This window comes from Tetrao urogallus (genome assembly GCF_951394365.1).
Source record: "Tetrao urogallus genome assembly, chromosome: 2".
NCBI classification, from domain to species: Eukaryota; Metazoa; Chordata; class Aves; order Galliformes; family Phasianidae; genus Tetrao; species Tetrao urogallus.
In genome coordinates, this window is record NC_136814.1 from 65,174,314 (window position 1) to 65,187,263 (window position 12,950).

Sequence of the window (12,950 nt, forward strand, 5' to 3'; positions counted from 1 at the left end):
TGAATGGTAAAAAAGGCATTTGAGATCTCTGATACTTCAACAGTCTGCAAATACATAATCAGAATAAATCCAACAATAATTTTTATAAATTTTGCTTTGTATACTGTTGAATAGCATAGATGAAAATAAGAATATGAAGCCTTGGCACTATTTCAGACTTCTTGCCAAGCAGATTTAAGAAGATTTCCAAGGACCTCAATACCTACTGAAAGGGCATCACAACTGTCAGCCATATAAACCATCAAACCAAACCCTTGCTCAAAATCAGTTTTGCTTTTGAGATCCAGTGTATGCAGTCACAGCACAGAGTAGGACTGCAGCTTGAATCATAATTGAAGCTGTTTCTGCCCAGTATCTTCTAGAAGCTTTCCCTGAAAGTACCCAATGGAAAAAAAAGGAAGAGGGTTATTCTGTTTATACGGTGAGACAGCAATGTATATGAAAGCACAAACTTCTTAAGAGAGAGATACATCTGCATCTCAAAATGATTTAAGGGCTTCTGTTGAACTGAAGCAGTATTTTCATTACAGAATCCATCCCCAACAGGAGTAGATCTGACACACATCATCAAAATGAGAGCTCAATAGATTCCCTATGACCAGGCTTCCACTCCTAAAATTAAATGCAATTACAAAAAAGTTACATTTATTCAGATGAAACAAAATCAAATATTTGGTGCTTTTTCCTCCCAGTTTTCAAAATAACAAATATTTCTACACCGTGCTGTCATTTTTTCTAAAGCGTACCAACCAGCTGCTGTTTGTGATGGACATTTCTCTCTTATTTTTTTGAAAGGGGAGATGGATTGGCAGTCTCACTTTCACAGCCTCAAGGCACTCAGTATGTCTTTATGCAAGTTTCTCAATGCTTAATTAGTCTCACTGCCAACAATCTGAATTTTACTTCCCATTTGACTACTTCTTATCTAATTTTAGGATGCAATCCTCTCACGCTTCTGTCTAATGCAGACTTTTTTCTATTGGACATTCATTTCCCCAGTAGACGTGAGCTGGCAGTAAAGATGCTATCAGAATTCTCATGCATTCGTTTTTTTTAAAAGCCTTTTCTGAAATCTCTTTTTTTTTTTTTAAGTCTTTTCAGTTGCAGCACCGTTGTGAAACAAGCACTGGCATCAGCAATAGGTTCAGTATTCCGACAGCACTGCACCAACTTAACTTCATGAGCCTTAGCTCTGTATCCGCCACCTGACATCCTGATTTCAGCATCTGTTTCTAAACCACTGTTCTGGTCATTGCTATGTGATCATTCCCTCTGAGTTCCCTTCCCAAGGCCACTGTCTGGGATTTTTGTTTTGTTTTGTTTTTAAATGCAGTTGATTTGGAGAAGATAATTCACGTATTTAGTTACTCAAATATGAACATTTGAATTTTTATGTATGGATACGTTTTTAAAGGGTCTAACAATAATTAATCCATATTAGTGTTACATTCCTTCGGTATCATTTAAAAATCTTAACAACACTTGCTTTATATCCTCTCCTGGCTACAATTACATCAAGATGACTCATCATGACAGTTTCAAGTCACATTAATGCTAAAAAGCAGCCTTAGTGTCGTTAAAAACTCCCAAAGCTACAACACATGAAATGTAAGACTCACGGTGAATATTCATTTGTCGTAAAGCAAAAGGAAACGAGAGGTTTTTAATCATACTCAATCAGCAGAATCCATTGCATGGCCCACACACGCGGTAATACTGATCTGCAGAGATAGGCCAGACTGGAACAGCATGAGCTGCTGTTATCGCTTCTGTACTAAAGGCAGCATTTGGTACTTGCTTTAATTAGCAATGTTATTAATGTTTCAATGAAATTCTCATGAGCACTTGGGACATGAAGAAGCACGAGTCCCAGCAAACCCAAAGGGACAGCTGCTGTAAGGATTGTTTTCCACCTCTAAGTCCCGCTGATCTACTCCATTAACTTTGTAAAATCCAATTCCTTCCAACATTCCATGAGACAAGAACTGAAATTCTACAATACAAACTATCAGTGCTGGTCTTCAATAGTTGGGATGCTCTGTGTGATTCCATTTAAGACTTCTTTAAGCTGATAGATGTAAACATTTCAAGTAATAGCACTGCTAATAGAGTGTTTCAGATCACAAGCATTCGTGGGCTTTCTTGGCAGTTTACTACAATGCTGAAAAACGGAAAAACAACAGAAGTAGAGGAGACATCAAGTGATATAATTTTAAAACAGCATCCCTCTGTGGTTCACATAAAGAGCAGGCACTGCCACTTATTAAAAGTGCATTTCAGGGGGCGCTTTGTCTTTAGATCACATTCAGTTTACTCTCTGCTATGACACTCCTGAAGACTACAGAAATGCTCAATGGACATGACGTAAAGAATATTCAGGCATTCCCACTGCACTGTCCATCCACACCCACTGATAAGCAACGCGCTTGGAAGTGTTTTTAAGATAAACTGTCTTGTTTTCATCTGAAAGTATCATGTTTTCAAATATTTTTCAGAGGAGATATCCAGAAATACACGCCTGACAAACAGTACATAATACCTAAGAACACATAAGCAATCGGGACATACTGTAGTATGATAAGCAACCAATAGAACGTGCAAAGACATTTCTTTATGTCTGAATACAGAGCTGCGAAGACCTAAAATAAAGCTGCATGTTCACTTAGTGCAAATATCTTGTTGAGCGTTGTTTTAATAGCTCCCCTTTATTTCCACATGTCAAGAATGATTTCATATTATTGCACTTAGGATGTATCTTTAAAGCTGTCTCAGTTTTAAGGGGGAAAAAGCAAAAACCTGAAGGGAACAACAGGATAATTTGAAATTTAGGCTAATTCACAATCCTGCTCTGAAGTATTGCTGTCAGTACAATTTCAAAACCACCATCAGGAATTGTGACGCTGAGGTGAAAACATAATATACACGTCAATAGCATTGTGTTACCAAAAAGTATCAAGAATCTGTAATTCAGCAGCTGTACTTCCAAATGCGTTTGCATTCTAAGCTCAGTTTGTGCATATCCAAAACCTGGTTCCATCCAAAATGTCATCTCTTTGTTCAGGCTACTGTGAAAAGGTGAATCAATGCAAAAAGTGAATGATTAAACTGAGCCATCTGGGGGTTTTAGAGAAAACAAAACAGATGTTTAATAATTTAACTTTGTAATGCTCAATGATTTCAGCGAGAGCGAAGGGAATCTAAAATATGCATATTCACATTCATAGAATCATAGAATCACCAAGTTTGGAAAAGACCTCAAGATCATCCTGTCCAACCATCCACCTACCACCAGTATTTCCCCACTGAATAGAATCATGATACAGAATTCTGAAAGACTGTAAAACAGCACAAGAAACTTCAAAAATGAAATCAGTTTTAAGAGCTACTAAATGTTCCAGTATAAAACACCCCTGGGTGTGCCTGCATTGAGTGGAGCACACAAGTTATTGAAGAGTCCTGGGTCAATGAACCAAACACAGCTTCCATACTTCCAAGAAATACATTCTCATGAATTAGAAAAATATTCTCTTCACACACAGAATCACTATGCATGTACACGCTAATGCTGCAAAACTTCAAATACTCTGAAAATGTGGCTTGAAATCAAACTCAATGACTCCTCAAAAGAAGTTCAGATATAAAAGAGTAATTTTGCAATTTCAGCAGTTCAGAACATCTTTAGTATCATGTAGTATCTTCAGCCAAAAAGCAGAAATGTAGCTTTGGTAGAAGAAAGTCCATCTTGTATAGGAAAAGAAAGCATCAAACACCTGATTCCATTTCTTTGACTGGCTTTTCCGTAGCATCTGACACCAAAGTGCTTTCATTTTCCAGCATTTTCTCAGTAGTTTCTCCATCAACGGGTTTTGCCCTTTCTTTCAACTTATGTCGTTCATGGACCCAGGGGATGATGCACAATATCGCTCCGCCGATAAGCGGGGGGACTCCCGCCAGGTAGAATGCCACATCGTAGGTACCGAGGCGATCACGAAGCAAACCTGGAAAGACAAAGTAAAATCACTACAGTGATGCTTTTGGAATACACAAAGGTCACGTATGTCTGAAGCAAACTTTTCAAAAGTCCAGTAAATCAATAGGCCAGAAGCATCAGTTAAATTCGTCATATATTCTGGAGCTCAGATAGAAAAAATCCAATGTAAATGCAATGCATATGATATAGGAACAGACAATTTGGCAACTACAGAAGCCTATTTACAGCTACAGACCATGTTTATTCTCACCTGCAATGGGTGGACCAACTGTCATAGGTATTGACATGAGTCCAAGGAGAAATCCTATGGCCTGGGAGACATCCTGGGCCCCGACAAGCTCAAAGGCAATAGGAGCCATAATGCAAATGAAACACCCATCAAACAGGCCCATGAAGAGACAGACAGCAATGAGACCTCCGAAGACGTGGCACACTGGAATCATCATCGACATCAAGCCAATAAAGAAGAATGATGCCACCTAAACATGACCAAAGAAGAATATAAAAACATATTGCATCAACTCAGCCAAAATAACTGGAAGAGATGAGCTTTCTTGCACACGTGGACAATTCATATTTACTTTAAAATAAATAAGCACACATTACCACTATTAGAAATTAAAAAGCAAATAAAATGAACACTTGGAACTGCCATAATATGCAATTAAAGAGATTCCACAGCTCGTTCCTCAGTTTTCCCAGAGCACACTTGCACCCACAGGTACTGTGTAAAGGCATACACTCTTTTCACAAAGAAAATCCACAAAGATATTAAAAAAAAAAAATCACACAACTAAAATGCACTGTAATTGGACTCCTCACTGTTGTAATTTAAGTAACAATATCAGTGCTTATATTCAGAGATGGTACCTGAAAGTTTCATTTCAATCTTTCCATAAAAAGGCATCTTGCTGTATTTCTATCGCCGTGTTTATCTTTGCATATTTTTAATCTTCTAAGATCCTAAGCAGTGAATTTCATTATTGCTATTTGCAGTAAATTAAAGGAATAAATCCATCTTTCAACAAAACGAAGCAGAAGTCATTTCAAAGAAAATCAAAGAAAGTTTTGCTGATGCACCATTCTTATGTCAGCATGGAAACCCAATGCCCCACCTTTCCAAACAAGGCACACACACTATGCATTGCTCACCCATTGAACATGACAAGACAAACAAAGTCCCTCCCAGACATCACAACTTTTTGCACAGTAAGTGACATCAAATAAATGAGTTCATTATGAAAAATCTTCGAGAAGACAACTAGATGAGAATTTTCAGGACAGTATAGAAATTACCTTTGGGCACTGTAATTTATTTAGCATACTAAGGAAAACATTTGAAATATTGCACAGATAGAGGAACTACTGGAGAACTGGGCTTCTTATAGGAATTTAAGGGCAGAAGTGAAGAAGTTCTCAGTTCTCTGTATTCTGATACATAAAATACAAATATTAAGATGTATTTATAACCAAGAAATTATATAGTTATATGTAGACAAACTCTAAACAAGATGCTGTTGACCAGGTTAGTCACATTATCATATTAAGATTACACACAGCACTAAAGCCAGAATCTCTATGCTTTACCTGGAAGAGGTAGAATGTATAATTTTAGTAGTGAAGATATCACTTACAAAGCAAAATCCAGCAAAAGAGCTCTTTGAGGAGCACAGAAAGAGAAAGCTGAATGTTGATTTTACTGGACAGAGCTCTTGTAAGTTGTTCAACTGTAAGGGAGAACAGTTCCAAGAGGAAAGAACTTTCATCTGCATTGGTTCTTAAATAGTGTTGCACAAGACAAGATGATTGTATGAACTGTTGGGTGACCCAGATTGACCACTTGTGAATATTCACTTCCCCTCCAGAAAACACTCATTTGAAACAGGAGAGCTGAAGATGAAGAGACAGAGCTTTGCAAGTTTTTCCTCCCTTAAAATTTGGTGAAAGCAATGTTACTTAAAAGCAACAGAATTCACATGTTAAGCAGATCCCTGGTCTTTCAGTTCCATCCAGCAAAAAGAATAAAAAAGCTGGCAGAGTTTTACTGCAAGTTTGACATGTATTTCACAAAAATAATGGAAGGTATCAGTGCACTGTAAATCATGTAACACCTCAATGCTATCTTTTCACTTTTCAATTTAATATTGAAATTTCCTAAGACTGTAACAATAGGTACTGAATCAATCCAAATCAGTGAGATTAGGCTCCAGGCTCTTTCATCAGGGAGTCTAAATGCACGCGACTATGGCAACAGACACTTCAGAAAGTTGGTTCTTTCTCAATTCTTTTTGCTCTGAGTAATGTAGTACAGAGAACAGCCATCAGATGTCTCCCTTGTTACTTCTCATTTTTAAAAAAACAACAAGAACACTCAGGAGTTGGTAACATGCAAGTTACAGCTTTCTCAAAAAAAAAAAAAAAAAGGAACCCACAAACTGCCAACTTCTCAAAAAACAGTGCTCATAAGCGTGGATGGAATGGGTATCCATCTTCCTTCCATCTTCGTTCTCAAGCTTCTGCATTTCTGGAAATTGAAGGAGTGGTGCTTTACCTCCTCCATGTGACTGTGAGTAACCTACTTCACACAGCAAAAGCTTCTCAGCTAAGCACCTGTAATAGTCTCTTTGGCCATATCAGCATGTGCTACGCACTGAACAAATGCTACACCAAGATGGCACCTAAGAAATATCAGGAAAGGAGAACGGGAAAATCCTTAATGGAGGAACTTGAAGAAATCAGTAACTATCAAGATGTTACAGATAAAACTGGGAAAGAAGAGCCTACAGAATCACCAAAGGTTTCCTCACTCAGTAACCAGTTTCTCAGTATAAGAATCAAAAAAAGACCAGGAGAAAGATTCATAAATTTTGCATCAGGGGCCCACGAGTATCAGCAGCCAGACTGCTTCCTAGAGTGCTGAAATCTCTCAGGCTTAACATTTTCAGCCACTTTATTGTTTACTTACCTACCTGCAATCAAAGCCTTCAGAATGCTTTTTGTGTACATATATTCCTTCAAAACCACGTGAAGACGTACCTGTAAATAAACTTTTTTTGCACCAGGAATATAATCCGCAACTCTGCCAAAGATCAATCGGCCAATTCCTGAAGTAACGCCCAGACACAGCAGAAGCACTTCTTCTTGCACACTGTCACCAAATCTGTCTTCCACATGTTTCATCTGTTTGAAAAGAGGGTTCAGAAAGTTAACTTGTTTTAAAATGAAGAGAAAACCATTAAATTTTTGAGTTAGAGGTGAGCTGTGAATCTGTGACTTCAAATATGGCCACAACCAACTTGCATATTCTGCTTGGGCAGGAAGGTTTTTTGCACTGGGTTACCAGTATCAAGCACAACACAATGAGAAGAACCTGAGAATGTGTTTTCACTTTATTCACATGTAAGGACCTTCATTCAAGAAAGCAGCAAGGCTAATACCAGAAGTTAAAATCTCAGAAACACTCCCCCAGCCACATTTCATGCACTAGCAAAGGAAGAAGCATAATATTGAATCCACGAACAATCTTCATTGGTTAGGGCATACTGAGGTCCCAAAGCACTGAATCAATAACGAGTATCAGCACTGTCCTAATCTGTGCATTAAGACAGACACGGATCCTACCAAATTTACAACAAAGTTCAAGGGAGGAGCAAGAAGTAAAAGGGCAGAGTGCAGAGGCAGACAGTGCAGACAGGAGGGGCCCTCGTCCCAGCATCCAGAGACCAGGAACCCTCTGCAATGCCAAAAGCAGGCAGGGCCTTCCAGGAGTGCGAATGATAACAGCAACAGAGAGTAGGGCAGGCAGACAGACTGGAGAAATAGTTTCACAAGCCACTCTGACCTAAAGCACTACAGCAACTGACCTCCAGTTCTGCCAGTAGAACATCAAATGCAGATGTGATGAATTAACAGTATCAGTAATTCCAACCTTCTGAGTCACGTAAAAGGAAAAAAAAAAAAAAAAATCACAAGACTGACTAGATGGATGGATTTGGGTTTCCTTTCCATTGTTTTTGGAATCGCAAGGAATAGCTTTTATGAGTTTTATAGCACAAGAATTCCATGTCATTGTTTGTTGTTGTTGCTTTGGGGTGGGTTTCATGATTTGTTTCTTGGGGGAGGGTGTTAAATCAGCCACAAAAACCAGAAATTACCCAGAACACAGACTTTTGCATTAACCACTTTTTGAAATGCTGCTGGCAACACCAAGTATGTCAAAGTATGCATGAAGAGATGCAGAAATTATTTGTGTAATCCTGTGACCTCTATGCTTATAACTACTGCTGAAAAAGAAACTGCGAAGACTCAGAGGTGTGAAGAAGCAGACTGAAGAAACTGATTTTTAAGAAATGATGCACTCACCTTGCCTCAGGTTTTTTTTTCTACAGACTGACAGACCTTGCTAGTAAAAAGTCAGAGCAGTTTTTGTTATTAATAATTGTGATTCTGTGACCTATTCCCACACAGGGAGGTGGTGGAGTCACCGTCCCTGGAGGTGTTCAAAAAATGTGTGGATGTTGAATGGGGACATGGTTTAGTGGGGATATGGTGGTGGTAGGTGGATGGTTGGACTGGATGGTCTTGGAGGTCTTTTCCAACCTTGGTGATTCTATGATTCTACAGTTTTGAACTACAGAATCCTTATTCCCTGATATAAAGTACTCAAGAGACTCGTTAATACACAAGCTGAGCTTTTTTCCCCCCAGCATAAGCATGGTTTGCTAAGCTATGGCTTATTCTGATATTCTTAAATATGAAACCAGATGCCTTTTTTTTACATGCCACAGAAAACTATTAAATCTAATATCAATTTGTCTAATATGTAATTGATTTTGTCAGAAAACAAGAAAAATAAGAGGTGTGTTTGTTTTGTTTTTAAGCATAAAATCTAGCTTCAGAGGAAATACACTTGCTATTCCTATTTTTGACAACTTTTTTCTTGTTTTTGGGAACAAAATCTGAATTTTTCTTTTGGAGTGACATTCAAATAAGCTGCTGCATTAAATCCTTCCTGTGAAAGGGGAGAAGCAAAGCTGGCAGTTTCCCATCCCCACCTTTATGCTTCTGTCAACACCTGCCGGCTGAGCTGGCAGAGAAACCTTGGAATTTTCTGCCGTTCTTCTCACCTGTTCCACTTTCATGTTTCTGCAGCCTCTAGGTTGTTTAATTAGCAGACCTCATTTATCCACTCCCCAGAGGCTTTTCAAGAGGTAAGATAAAGCTCTATGTCTAGATAACTATTAACCCTGTACCCACAACTGAGCAACCGGCTTTCTCAAAGCAACGCTCCCAGGGTGAAATGCTGCCCTCTCAGGTCAGCGGGGTGGGGTGGGGGAAGATACTAGATCCAGCCAACTGAAGTAGGAAAATAATTGCTACTTATCTTGAGCTTCATGCATCTAAATTAGTATTTAAGTTCACTCCTCTTAAGAGCACCACAAGCTCCAAGAGTGCTTCCAGCTAGATGTAGCAAGACACCTCCATGGGAGGACACAGGCAGTGGAGCAGGCTATCCGGAGAGGTTTTCCAGACCCAGCCAGTGTGACCTGAAGGCTGACTTACTCTGCTCTGATCAGGAGTTGGACCAGAGATCTCCGGGATGTCCCTCCCATCTCAGTTATCCTCTGATCCTACCCCACACTCCTTAACAGCACATTCAGTCTCCAGTGTTACAGTCACTAGCTAAAAACATAAGTAAAGCAGCACTAACTGAATATCTGAAAATACACTGGTTCAGAATTTATCCAGTATTGTAAGTGCTAACTAATTATGGAATTAGAGACACATCTTGTAACTATAATTTAAATACATTTATTTACAATGAAGCAGCCTAAACAGAAAGACTCCAGCATTCAAGATTTCCACATTTTTAACTGACAAAACTATTCAAAAATCCCATGATGGATAATGGCTTATGGACTCTCCCAGACAGCATGTCATGCATCAACACACTCTTGCCATTGTAGAACCATACATGTTAAAGTTACATGACTTCTGAGGCAGTCAAATGGGGACCCAAGCACCCAGCAGACACCAAGGCCAAAGCACAGGTTCTGTCCAGGCTCAGTAACATACCTAGCTCTTCCCATTACAGCTGTGTGCATGGTGAATTGCAAATCTAATTTTTTCAAGAGTAGAAGAAACCTGCAATTGTGCCTGAGCTAACCAGTACAAACAATGCAGATCCAAAGGAAGGCATTCTGAAGGAAATCTAGCGTTGCAGATCTCTGAACAGTGAGTTGTGACACAAGTTCTGCCACACTTCCAAATTACAAAGGCTGTAAGTTTGCAAATAAAACAAAGGAATTATCAAATGAAGAATTGTCTGCTTCTCCCCCCACCCCCATTTATTCCAATTTTAGAGTACACAGCGTTTTTCCAAAGGAAGTTGAGATTCTTTTTTCCATGCTACAGAAAGAAGAATGGAACTGAGTCAGCTAAAAGTCTGCATGATTTGCCAGACTTACACTATTTTAGAAGAAGTTGTCTTTGTATAATCCCATTTTCCAAATCAAGATGTAGACATATACAATGGAATTGAATACATGCCTGGCACCAGCATTCTACCTTACAATCTTGTTCTCTGTATCAGGGCAACACACAGATCTTACTGTACAAATCCTCATTCGTTTTAGGATAAGACTAAAATAACGATTAGTCACATGGTAGTGGCTGTAAGGGTTATTGAAGCACTCTCTCAGGTAACTCTCCATCCAGTAAAGACACAGATTTTGACAAGACCTTCTATTCAATGCATACACATGTAGCTATGTCCAGGCAGCAAATCCATGATGCAGGGGGGGAAAAATCCATGTACTGATCCAGTTCTTTTCTCCAGCCACAAGAACCAAAGAACACAAATTTGAAAGAAATAATAAACAGGTAAGAATTTTTTTTCTCTATCAATTCCTTTCCTCCTGGGTATATTCCACTTGGGGAATTCCCAATCAAATAAAACTTTAGTAGGTTAAATGCAGCATAATCTCTTTCTCACTGAAAAAGATGGCCAACAGCAAAATATAACCTAGAAAAGTTTGAACACGATCAAAAGCTCATATAAGAAAAATGCTACAAGTCCTGATGTCTGGCATTACTCTTACACTGATTTTAAATGAAAGAAAGGAAACGTTCACAGAGATTGCTGTTGCAATATGTGAATTGGATATAATATTCCAGCAAAACATATCTGTTCCAAATTCACAGTTTTCTAAAGGAGCTGGGGGTTCTCTTGGTAAAAGGACAGTGCACACAAACTTTGCATTCTTTAGGGTTTTCAGAAGAACGTGAGTTCTAATAGACAACCAAAGCTAAACTGATTTCTTGAAATGGCAAGTGGTGAAACATGACTACAGGTATCTAAGATGCAGATGTGCATGAGATGTCAGGTGCCCCAGAAGGCTGAAAGTTTCAGGATGTACTGAAAGACATAGTGCGAAATAACTCTAGATAAATCATTGTTTATTCTATAAGAGAAGAACATACACACACAAAAAAAGAGCAAAAACATGCGGTGAAATCAGTTGTCAGAAAATTCTATGATAGTAGGCACATGGAAGATCATTTAAGGCAAATACATTTCTGATACTGACTCTACTGATGAAATGATATTTACTGATGACCAAAAGAAGAGCAAAGGGACAGAATTCCCCCGTCCTGGAGGCATTCGAGGCCAGGCTGGATGTGGCTCTGGGCAGCCTGGTCTGGTGGTTGGCGACCCTACACATAGCAGGGGGGTTGAAACTGGATGATCACTGTGATCTTTTTCAACCCAGGCCGTTCTATGATTCTATGATTTCTGAAATACTATCGACTTCTGAACATTAACTGAATAAGTGACTGACATGCCAGAAGGCATGAAATAGTACTATTAATACCTACTGTAGAATGATAGCACTCCCTTAGAAATGGATCTCAGACGGATAAAGGAGCTTCTTCTGCTTTTTTTTTTTTTTTTTTTTTTTTTTTTTTTTTTTTTTAAGAAATGGAATGAATTCACATGACAAGAATGTGACAGCTTGGACAACTTGCAGATAACTCCTGTTTATGCACTTGCTACGGCAGTGATAGTTCCTCTTTATAGCTCTGGTCAACTTAATCTACATAACAACAGAAGAATAACAGGAATTAACAGTGATTATTACATGATAATCAAGGATTTTTCTATTATTCCACCAAATAAAGCAGATGAAGTAGAATAATTCTACATCAATGATTCAGATGTTCAGTTTTATTTAAATTCAGATTACAACAGTCAACAGACTAACTGTGAAGACTTTTTAAGGTGAAAAAGGCTAAGAATTCAGACAAATTAAGAAAAACTCGTATAGTTAAATTAGCTTTGTTTTGTTTTCCAAAATAGCAAGTCCTGAAGAAATTTGCCCCCAAAAAGAATAATTAATATATGTATTTATCTCAGAAATGTTATTTCAGAATTTATCTCAGAAATGTTATAAGAACACGTGAAGAATTAGTATGGTCCCAGAGATCAAATAGGCAACAGGATGTGTAAGACAAACTGGAGAAAAAAGGCAAGGTTAACCAGTAACTAGTTTTTCACTTAATAGAGTCAGATCAGTGTGATTGTTTTTAAAGCAACTAAACCAGTATTCAGGGCTTGAAAAGGTGCATGTCGGCTGGGAGGCCTGAAAGATATCTGGGGAATGGTGCAAGAAAACATGCTGGGGACAGAGCAGCCTGAAGCACGGGACAATCCCTACACCACAGAAAGAGATGACCCACAACTTCTGCTCCCTTGCTCTTCCACTGCACTTTCAGTCTCAACAGAGGCCGGGTCCCACTGGAGCCACAAGAGACAGCTTAAAGAAATGGACACAAGGTTGCTGATGGATTGGCTTGGCTCAAGCAGCCACAAGGCAGAAAAGGAACACACGTATCTGAGAAAGCTCACAGAGACTGAGAAAAAGAATGAGTGTGCCCCAGTCTAACACTAATAAGCATT

The 12,950-nt window shown here is 38.7% G+C and overlaps 1 protein-coding gene across 1 annotated transcript in view; it reads right to left on the reverse strand.

The window, feature by feature from the left end:
• Positions 1 to 3,762: 3,762 nt before the first annotated feature.
• SLC16A10 (solute carrier family 16 member 10) overlaps positions 3,763 to 12,950 on the reverse strand; it is a gene marked incomplete at both ends in the record, with an annotated part of 60,727 nt that continues 51,539 nt past the window's right edge. The window contains 3 exons of the mRNA XM_079549889.1: positions 3,763 to 3,998; positions 4,242 to 4,470; positions 7,028 to 7,171. Coding sequence (XP_079406015.1) covers positions 3,763 to 3,998; positions 4,242 to 4,470; positions 7,028 to 7,171 — 609 coding nt within the window. The remainder of the gene's footprint in view (positions 3,999 to 4,241; positions 4,471 to 7,027; positions 7,172 to 12,950) is intronic.